General features: G+C 43.2%; 1 protein-coding gene across 1 annotated transcript; it reads right to left on the bottom strand.

The window, feature by feature from the left end:
* Window positions 1-324: 324 nt before the first annotated feature.
* LOC141094335 (uncharacterized) lies at window positions 325-9,428 on the bottom strand. Its single transcript, XM_073580171.1, has 6 exons — window positions 6,604-9,428; window positions 6,296-6,474; window positions 6,089-6,212; window positions 5,908-6,005; window positions 5,619-5,709; window positions 325-1,147 (listed from the first exon to the last, which is right to left on the bottom strand). Exons 2-6 carry the CDS (start codon window positions 6,317-6,319, stop codon window positions 453-455), a joined length of 1,032 nt encoding a protein of 343 aa, XP_073436272.1. The 5' UTR covers window positions 6,320-6,474; window positions 6,604-9,428; the 3' UTR covers window positions 325-452.
* Between the last annotated feature and the right edge of the window lie 1,785 nt (window positions 9,429-11,213).

The following is an 11,213-nucleotide window of genomic DNA, read 5'->3' as shown; positions in this document are numbered from 1 at the left end:
CATTCTTCTTTTAAGATCAGTTGTGATTTGAGTGCGGACGTGAAGGAGTAATGAACTGAGTTGCGGCCAGCTCGTGACGTCCGTGGGATTGTGTGGAATCCTGTGGACTATTGCAAGGATATTGTTATCATATCTGGCACAAGGACTATCGTGAGGTGCCCGGATTTGTTTCCATTGTGTGGACTTATTGTGGACTTCTCATGGACTCCAAGGACATTCTGGATATTTGATGTTGTATGCTCCCTGCCTTAATAAATCTCGTTGGATCGTCCCTCGGCCTGTTGTCCCTTCTTGCTCTGTCGCATACCCAGTCACAAGCCTTAGTCAACTAAAAGTAACTCTACTGCCTTATTAATATCCTTTATTATTTCCTTCACACTCTACATGAGTTTTTTGATGATGATGATTCCCAGGAATAAAATTTCCCACATTTTGAACATAAAAAATGATTTCTACGCTGTACGAGTTCTCTGGTGTGCAACAAGCTTAGAACTCGAACTAAAACGTTTCCCACATTCTGGACATGAAAATGGCTTTTCTCCTGTGTGAATTCTCTGATGATTGAGAAGACTTGATTTCTCTGTAAAACATTTCCCACATTCTGGACATGAATATGGCTTCTCTACTGTGTGGATTCTTTGATGTTTAAGAAGATATGATCTCTGGATAAAAGATTTCCCACATTCTGGACATGAATACAGCTTCTCCCCTGTGTGACTTCTGTAATGTGTAAACAAATTTGACTTATGGATAAAACATTTCCCACATTCTGAACATGAAAATGGCTTTTCTCCTGTGTGACTTCTCTGATGCCTAAGGAGATGTGCTTGCTGGTTGAAACATTTCCCACATTGTGAACAGGAAAATGGCTTCTCTCCTGTGTGAATTCTCTCATGCGTAAGAAATTTAGATTTACGTTTAAAATATTTCCCACATTCTGAACAGGTAAATGGTTTCTTCTCTGTGGGAATTATTTGATGTTCAACATCGCTTTTGCAGCTTTTATTTTGCTTAACAGTCTGTGATAAAGCCAAATAGGTGACTGATTGAAAAGGCTCCGATGACTGATTTTTGCTCTGAAGGGCTGGAGGTATAGCTGGAATAATGGCGTGCTTTTCATAGGTATCTGGTTTGACATCACAGTCATCTGCCAAGAATAAAACGGATTTTATTACTTTTTCAATATCGATGCCTTATATTTTATATCATTTCTATATACATAATTCTATACAACTCAAAGTATAATGAAACCACATTTCTAATTGGAGGTATTTGCTATTATAATTACACCTACTATATTTTGGGATAGGATCTTGGAAATGAGAGTACCCCCTTAAGGCCTCCTTCACATGTCAGTGTGTCCGGTACATGTGACAGTTTTCATATGTACCGGTGATGACCCATTGAACTGAATGGATCTGCGCAAATGTCAGTGTGTTTCCACGGACCGTGTGTCTGTGGGCAATGCATGCGGACATTACTGTTTTTTTAGCAGAACGGTCCACAAAATGTCTTGCACATGTGCACACTAATGACATATGGATAACATCTGTGTGTCATCAGTGTGACACGTACCGGCGCCTGGGAATCAGTGGTACTGTTCGCGCTGATAGCCGGCTCCGGGTTTTGAAAACAGCTCACATCATTGTACCCTGCTCTGCCTGTGATCAGCGCAACCAGGGAACAATGATGAGAGTTGTATTCAGGCCCCGCTGTCTATATAGGAGAAAAATTAAGTCAAAAATAAAAATCACATTATACTCTCTTTAACACCTAATCCAGTGAAGCCATGGTCACCTGTAAAGAAACAAAAATGAAAAAAGACTATCACTCACCTGTCCAAAGTTGAAAGAATCCAAAGTGTCCCATGCCGTAATCCATCTGTGTGACATTTGCATATCAGAATAAGCGGTGACCTGAGGTGACCACTCGCGTTGAAAAGCTGGGTAGAATGACTTGTTCACACCCTGATTTTTCAAGGTGAACTTCGCTGATTTCATTGAGGTCATCACAGTTCATAGGCCCGATCTTGCTGCAGGGATTCATTTTCCCCTGCTCTTCAGCGGGAGTGGTTGCCTCATAACCCCCTCCATCAAAGTCCTTCGCATCCAAAAGCACTACAAAAATTGGCTGGTGACTAGCTCATCCAACCTTTATCCACCCCCAATTCCTCAAGATAGTTGGACCATCATTGTAAATAAGCCCCTGTACTTTGTGTCACTCCCACCACATTGTAGAGTGTAAGCTCTTATGGGCAGGGTTGTCAATATCTTGTCATTAATTATTGAAACTGAACCTGTCAAAGACTGAACTCCTTGTGTTTCCTCCAGTTACTAATGTACCTATACTCGACATTGCCATTTCCATTTGTGGTTCCACTATTACTCCCCAGCAACATGCCTGCTGTCTTAGGGTCTTACTTGACTCCGAGCTTTCCTTTGTCCCTCACATACGATCACTGGCTCGCTCTTGTTATCTGCACCTCAAAAACATTTCTAGAATTCAACCTTTTCTTACTTTTGACTCCGCAAAAGCTACCCATCCACTCCAGAATCCAGTACAAACTTATTACCCTCACCCACAAAGCTCTTCATGGGTCAGCACCACCCTACATCTCCTCCCTTGTTTCAGTATACCATCCTACCCGCGCCCTCCGTTCTGCTGATGACCTGAGGTTAGCAGCGACAATCAGAACCTCACACTCCCTTCTCCAAGACTATACACGTGCTGCGCCAATTCTTTGGAATGCACTTCCCAGGTCAATACGATTAGTCCCCAATCCCCACAATTTTAAGCGTGCCCTGAAAACTCATTTATTCAGATTGGCCTACCGCCTCAACACATTAACCTAATCTATCCCTTTGTGGCACAGCCAAAAGTTTTTACCATAACCAGGTTCCCCGCATCATGTTCCCACATGCTTTATGCACCCATTAGCCCTCTGTGTCTGTACTGTTACACACTTAACATTATGGCTGGTCCAGACAATCAGGGCAACTGTTACCACCCACCTTTCGTGTCTCCCTCTTTCCTCATAGATTGCAAGCTTGCGAGCAGGGCCCTCATTCCCCTTGGTATCCGTTATGATCTATGTGATTATTGTTATGCTGTAATGTCTATTGTCTGTACAAATCCCCTCTGAAATGTAAAGTGTTGCAGAATATGGTGGCGCTATAGAAATAAAATGTATTATTATTATTGTATTATCGTTAACTTTGTTAGGACTGTTGAACTGTAAAGCGCTGCGGAATATGTTGCCGCTATGTAAGTAAAGATTATTATTATTATGAGCAAATGTCAGACAGATTGATTACAGTGATGGCAACTCTATTCATTCAATTTTGGACAGGTGAGAGATTGTCTTAAGGTACTGTCACTTAGCGATGTACCAGCGATACGACGCGGTCAGGATCGCTGGTACATCGCTAAGTGGTCGCTAGTGAGCTGCCACACAGGCAGATCTCACCAGCGACATCGCTGGGGACGGGGGTCGCTACTTACCTGTCACACTAGGTGATCCTGACATCCTCCCGCCCGCCTCCACGCTCGTCTCTCCACAGGAAGCGTCGCAGGAAGCTGACGACGAGAAACAGTCCAGGACGTTCTCGCACGATCAGCGATAACCAGCGGGGGAGCGGGTCGTAGGTAAGTATCAGACACAGCGATGTCGCTAGCAATATCGCTATAATGTCACAAGTTATAGCGATATTGCTAGCGATATCGCTTAGTGTGACGGTACCTTTATTTTTGTTTGTGTAAAGGTGACAATGGCTTCTGGGGATTAGATGTTGAGGGCTTACACCCATTACCATGAAAAATAAGTTCCGGTTTCGGTCTAGAAAAGTAGGACTAATGTCATAAACGTGCCATGCGATTTTAATGCGAGTACAATCTGATTTTTCACACTTGGCATTCGGATGTTATTCGGATGCTATGTAATTGCAATACGATTTTAAACATGAACTTTGACATAGCGAATTACTCTGTCATTTACACATTTTTCCAAGGAAATATACTTCAATAAACACATATACTGTATATATTTCATGAAAAGCCAGCAATTCATCTGCCGCGTACAGTAGAATCACAGCGTGACGCGACAGAATAGAACAGGTAGATTACAAACAATATATACAGGGTGTGTCATGTATATGGATACACCTAAATAAGATAGGAATGGTTGGTGATATCAACTTTCTGCTTGTGGTACATTAGTATATGGGAGGGGAAACACTTTTCAAGATGGGTGGTGACCATGGCGACCATTTTGAAGGTGGCCCTTTTGGATCCAACTTTATAAATGTCCCACCCAGGTGTATCCATCTAAATGGCCCACCCTGTATACATAGAATAGATAGATATAAAGAGGTCAGTCACACATACAATTAGCACAGTATGTGTGTGCAGCTTACTGTACATGTATTTAATTAAATGATTATTTTTCTGAAAAAAAAAAAATTGCATGGGCTTAATTTCCTAACTAGCAGAGGTAAAGCAGATGGCTGTGGGCTGATTTTTATAGCCTGGAAAGTGGGTAATACCCATGGAACTTCCCAGGCTATTAATATCAGCTCTCAGTTGTATACTTAGCCTTTACTGTTATTAAAATGGGGGCCCGCTCAAAAAAAAAAAATGACGTGAAGTCCCCCTATAGTTATTAACCAGCAAAGGCTTGGCAGACAACTGCGGGCTGATATTAATAGCCTACAAATGGACCATAGACATTGGCCCCATTCCAGACTAAAAACATCAGCTCTCAGCCGCACCAAAAATGGAGCATATAGAAGATGCACCAGTTCTAGCACTTAGCCTCGCGCTTCCCACTTGCCCTGGTGCGTGCCAGACAAAATTGTTGGCACTTTGCCAAAATTTGCTTTCGGCATGTTTCAGCTCTTTCCAAAGATGCTCAATAGGATTTAGATCAGGGCTCATAGAAGACCACTTTAGAATAGTCCAATGTATTCCTCTTAGCCATTCTTGGGTGTTTTTAGCTGTATGTTTTGGGTCATTATCCTGTTGTAAGATTTGTCAGCAATTTTCCTCCTGTGGCCACGTCCATGGAGGTCGGCTACAGTCCCATGGATCTTAAATTTCTGAATAATATGTGCAACTGTAGTCACAGGAACATCAAGCTGCTTGGAGATGGTCTTATAGTCTTTACCTTTAACACGTTTGTCTATAATGTTCTTTCTAATCTCCAGAGACAAATCTTTCCTTCGCTTCCTCTTGTCCAAGTTGAGTGTGATACACACCATGTCACCAAACAGCACAGCGAGTATCTGTAGCCTCTATACAGGCCACACACTGATTCCAAGATTGTAGACACCTGTGATGCTAATTAGTGGACACTCCGCGATTTAACATGTCTTTCGTCACATAATATCATCAGTTTTATTATTTAAAAATTCTATGGAAAAATGGTTGAAAAGCAATGTCTGACTTTCATTTGTTAATTTTCATAGATTTTGTTTTATCTGTTATTACTTTAGTCAGATTCAAGTTATTTCTGTGACCATTGTGGGTTTTTCTTTCATGAAACGAGGGGTACAAAAATTTTGAACACGTGTGTAATTACAGTAGAATCTGTGACTTCTCTGCATTTAGTGGTCACTACTCACCTGGGTAGTCATATGTAGGAATCTCCTCTTTACACCGCTCATCACCCCTCACATATGTCTCTGTAGTATTAATATGGGTCAGATCTTCACCCTGAAACAAATATTGTAAAAGTCACAGACAGATGGAGAAGTCCCATCTATGATCAGCTCTAATCCTGCCATCTCCACCGCTCTCATTACACAAGTGTAAAACATATAATACTGGTGGATAAAACAAGACTGAGCACAAGACCTTCACAGCCGTCTACACATCATAGAGGAGATCTCATGACACCTTCTCTCCATCTACCTGATGATCCTCAGGAACATTGGAATCTTCTTGGTTACAGTCCTGTGGAAGAAGAGGACGGGGACATCTCTCTGGTGTTGTCCTCTTACTGGATAGATCTGGAGGAAACACATACAGGGACTGAATTCATTCTTTACATACAGATAATTATAGGCCGTGTGTATTTAGTCCTGTCTATTACCTGGTGATGTGAGGGGCTGGGGAACCTCCATCATGACGTCCTTGTACACATCTTTGTGTCCCTCTAAATACTCCCACTCCTCCATGGAGAAATAGACGAAGACATCCTGACACCGTATAGGAACCTGACACATACAATGATACAGTCATCCCCCGAATCCCTTCATAGTGTTACTGTATAATGTCCCAGCATTCCCAGCAGTGTCACCTCTCCAGTCAGCAGCTCAATCATCTTACAGGTGAGTTCTAGGATCTCCTGGTGATTGATGTCCTCATGTATCAGGGGGTGAGGTGGAGGCCCCGTGATTAGGCTCAGGGGTCTTCCCCATCCCTCAGACACAGGCTCCTGACAGTGCTCACTAGAGGTCTTCTTCACTACTTGTAATCCTGGTTATGGAGAGACACATTAATAAATCTCACTACAGACATTTCCAGAGCCCTCACCTCTCCAGTTCTGTCCATCTGTTATTCCCATAGATAAGAATGATGTAATGTGACGTCATCAGAATCTCTCACCTCTCCAGTAAGTCGGAAGAGGATCTCTAGGGTGAGGTGTAATATCCTCTCCGCCATCTTGTCTGTAGCCATTCGTTAATGTTTAAAGTTAATTTTCTAGAAGATAATTATACCGATTGTATCTGCCAGGATCCTAAATGGAAGGAAGATCAGCTGATGAAGAATCATACAAAATACCATGGGAAAACAAGACACAGGAGCAGTGATGCTGGTATAGTGTAAGGACATGTGCACACCGTGTCTTTTCAGGTGGACATGTCCTGTAACCAATCCGAAAAAGAGCAAAGGTTGGAACATAATGTACAAAAATGAAAAACAACTCACTGTTCATACCTTCAGTTTTAAAACTTCTATTAACCCCATCAGGTTTCTAAAGCTGCAAAACAGTTACAAGAAGTGACCTGAAAACAGCAGATAAGACGCCAAAAAATGGCATCTCAGGACCCCGTCCATTCTGAATACCAGAGATCGTCATGTGACCTCACTATAGGCGCTCCTTCTGATACGAGTCCATGAAAAAAAAGAAAAAGGATTGTCCAGGAAGGCATCAATGTGCAGTGTACAATACGGGGAGCAGAGATGTGCGCACTTGTCGGGAAACATTTGCCAATCTCAAATTCAGCACGAATGATCGCGTTTCCAATAATGCTTTTGATAGGTGTGACGGGGTTACAGCAGAGTATCCAGAAGACCGCGGCGTCCGATTGCTCCTACTCCTACGCTGAAAAGCACTTCTTTTTAATGGTGTTCATTCCTTTTGGCAGAACACGGGTTAATCGACCATGTTGAAAACTCTGAGCTCTCAGCTGTGCTCGGTCAGCCATTCCCATCCCCTATATACACCGTGTGCAGAATTATTAGGCAAGTTGTATTTGAGAGGATTCTTTTTATTATTGAATAACAACAATGTTCTCAATCAACCCAAAAGACTCATAGATATTAAAGCTTAATATGTTTGGAAGTTGGAGTGGGATTTTTTTCCGATTTGGCTATCTTAGGAGGATATCTGTTTGTGCAGGTAACTATTACTGTGCATAATTATTAGGCAACTTAATAAAAACCAAATATATACCCATCTCACTTGTTTATTTTCACCAGGTAAACCAATCTAACAACACAAAATGTAGAAATAAACATTTGACACTCAAAAACAAAACAAAAAATATCAGTGACCAATATAGCCACCTTTCTTTACCAAAAAATGTCATTAAAGAATGGGTTAAGATCATAGAAAATAAATTTTCACACCTCTTGCATGGAACCTTTTATTCCTGCATATCTATAAATTATTTTTCATGTCCAAAAAAAACTTTTTTTTTTTTATTGTGACTAATGCTATATATTGTTCGTAAGCACTTAGTCACACTGTTTGCATGAAATATTTTATTTCTGCGCTGAAAAGCCATTTTATGTGCAAAAAGCTCCATCTGATGGTCACTAATTCCATATATTGCTTGTAGGTACTTATTCACACCTTTTGCATGGAACCACTCATTCCTGCACATCTATAAATTATTTTTGAGGTGTAAAAAATTCCTTTTGATTCTAATTCTATATATTGCTCGTAGGCACTCATTCCCACCCTTCGCATGGAATCATTTATTTCTGCACAGAAAATCCATTTTCCATTGGAAGATCATTTTGGAGTTATTTAATTACTTTTAGATATATCCTTTTATATTATTGTGAAAAAAAAATTCTCCAGTTGTATAAAATTCAAGTATGATCTGTCTAATATCAACTAAATATATGTTTGACTGTATGATTGATTTATTTTTCTTTCCTTTTTTTCTTGGAACTTCAATCCTGGAGTGATCTGTATTGTGGCAAGGAACCGCTCACTCTTCCTTTCATGTGTTGCCACTTTTTGTCATTAATTGCAAGCTTTGTGATTGGTTTGTAACCTGCATATATTTTTCTATGCATCTTGTTTTTATTTCCCTATGACTAAGGGTGCCTTTGTGCACCAGAAACGCATCAGGTGTTTTTTGCATTTTAATATGGCATATTAGCCTAATAAAGTTTTTTTTTTCATTTATGCTGGTGTGCCGAACGAACTTTCTTCTTCTTGTGGATAATTCCACATGTGGTAATTCATAGTTTTGATGCCTTCAGAGTGAATCTACATTTTTCATAGTCATGAAATAAAAGAAAACTCTTTGAATGAGGTGTGTCCAAACTTTTGGTCTGTACTGTACATATGTTATCGATATTACATAGTGTATTACATATTTACAATTTATTACAGTTTTTTGTGTTGTATTCCAATAAATAGATATGTTCTATCTAAATATCTTGATTATTGTATCATAAAAATGATTAAATGTCTAATGTTCATATTATACTACAATAAATTTTTCACTTAACCCCTTCACGACCTTTGACGCCACATAGGCGTCATGAAAAGTCGTGCCAGAATGACCCATGATGCCTATGCGGCGTCATGAAAAGATCTCCCTCCTGCGGGTCGGGTGAGCGGGTTCAATGAAAGTTCACCCGACCCGCCGGTGCAGGGGGACCTAGACTTGACCCCGGGGGGGTGGCTTTGCCCCCCCGGGATACGATCACTCCTAGTGACCTTTTTGCCACCCCCCTCGCATCTGATTGGAGCTAGCGTCCATGTGACGCTAGCCCTCCAATCAGATGTGGAGGGGCAGAGTAAAATCATGGCTGCCTCGTTCCTCAACTTCATCCCGTCCGTGGAAGCTGAGGAACGAGGTGTCAGACTGCCGCCCTGACCTGCGATCACCGCCGCTGACGCTTTCACCGCTGCTGCCACCACTGCCCTCCGGTAGTATATCGCTCTCCTCCGCCGCCTAATTCCAGCCCTCCCACCTCTGATCACTCACCCCTGCCCCCTGATCCTCCCCCAGCACCCCCGATCATCCACCTGCTGTTTCCATGTCTGCCAGCTCCTCAGCCGCCTACTGCCTCCTGTGCCCCAGTGATCACCCTCATTAACCCCTGCCCCCCTGATTAACCCCTGCTGCTGGTTTTTATTTCATTATCTCCTCAGCCACCTCCTTCCCCCCGTGCCTGACAGCCCCCCACTGCCCCTGGTGATCCCCCAGCACCCCTGATCATCCCCCAGCACCCCTGATCATTTCCCCTGCTGCTGCAGGCTCCTCAGCCGCCTCCTGTGCCTAACAGCTCCCTCCTGCCCCCTGTGATCACCCCTCAGCCCTAGTGATCACATCCCCATCAACCCCTGCTGCTGCTGTTTTTTATATCCACCTCCTTCTCAGCCACCCCCTGCCCGTCCCGCGCCTGACAGCCTCCTTCTGCCCCTGGTGATCACCCCCTGCACCCCTGATCATCCCGCTGCACCCCTGATCACACCCACTGTTGATGCCGCCGCTGGTTCCATCTCCACCTAATTCTCCTCAGCGCCCTCCTGCGCCTGACAGCCCCTTTCTGCCCCCGGTGACCAGCCCCCAGCGATCACCCCTCATCACCCCCCCTGCTGCTGCCACTGGTTCCATCTTCACTTCCATCTCCTCAATCCCCTCCTGCCCCCCATGCACCTGACAGTCCCCTCCTGCCCCCCCGAGCACCTGATAGTCCCCTCCTGACAGCCCATTCCTCCAGTAAAAAGTTTCACCAAACACTCACACATACACACGCACACTATAATAAAGATTTTTTACACACGCACACACCCCACACGCACAATGTCCCGCTCATCCCAGTCCCAAAGGGTCTACTCAGTTGAGGAGGCATATGAAATTATTGCCTCTGATACTGAAAGTGAGAGATAGGATCCCACTTTTCTCTATTCCTCCCACTCTTCCTCTTCCAGCGACACAGACTTGCCACCACCGAGATGTCGCAGGACAAGAAATCGTCCGCAGCCAAGGGAGGAAGAGTTGGAGGCCTTGGAGGAAGTCTCAAAGCCAAGTGTGAGTTTCCCCCAACCTAGTGCTAGTCACGCCCAACCTAGCACTAGGTCTCCCTCCTAGACCCCCGTCCCTGAAAATTTTGCTCCAAGGATTCCTGATTTCGTTCCCCAATCAGGAATCCAGTTTGAGGCTGCCGACTTCAGGGAAATAGACTTTTCAAAGTCTATTTCTTGGAGTCAATCATCAGTCTCATGGTGGAGCAAACTAACTTGTACGCCCAGCAATTTTTGGCCGAACACCCAGTTTCTTCATTCTCTACTTGGAGTCCCGTTAACTCTGTAGAAATGATTAAACATTGGGGACTGGTCCTTCACATGGGGATTGTGAAGAAACCAGAAATTCACCAATACTGGAGTACTGATATTTTATATCAAACTCCAGTATTTGGCATGGTTATGACTCGGAAATGTTTTGAGGCCATTCATAAATTTCTTCATTTCAGGGACAACACTGAAAGCCTTCCCCGCGATGACCCGAATTTTGATAGACTTCAAAATTCAGCCAGTCATCGAACACTTCAACAACAAGTTTGCTGAAGTGTACATTCCTGAAAGGGAAATTTGTGTGGATGAATCCCTCATCCACTTCAAAGTGAGGCTTCAGTTCCGTCAGTACCTGCCCAGCAAAAAAGGCAAGGTACGGGATGAAACTTTACAAGCTGTGTGAGAGTACCTCAGAGTACACTCTCAGCTTTAGAGTTTAACCAAGGAA

This window comes from Dendrobates tinctorius, unplaced genomic scaffold (genome assembly GCF_039654945.1).
Source record: "Dendrobates tinctorius isolate UK_male_01 unplaced genomic scaffold, ASM3965494v1 ptg000063l, whole genome shotgun sequence".
Lineage (NCBI taxonomy): Eukaryota > Metazoa > Chordata > Amphibia > Anura > Dendrobatidae > Dendrobates > Dendrobates tinctorius.
Note: the sequence above shows the minus strand (reverse complement) of the source record. Positions and strands in the feature narration are given on the sequence as shown.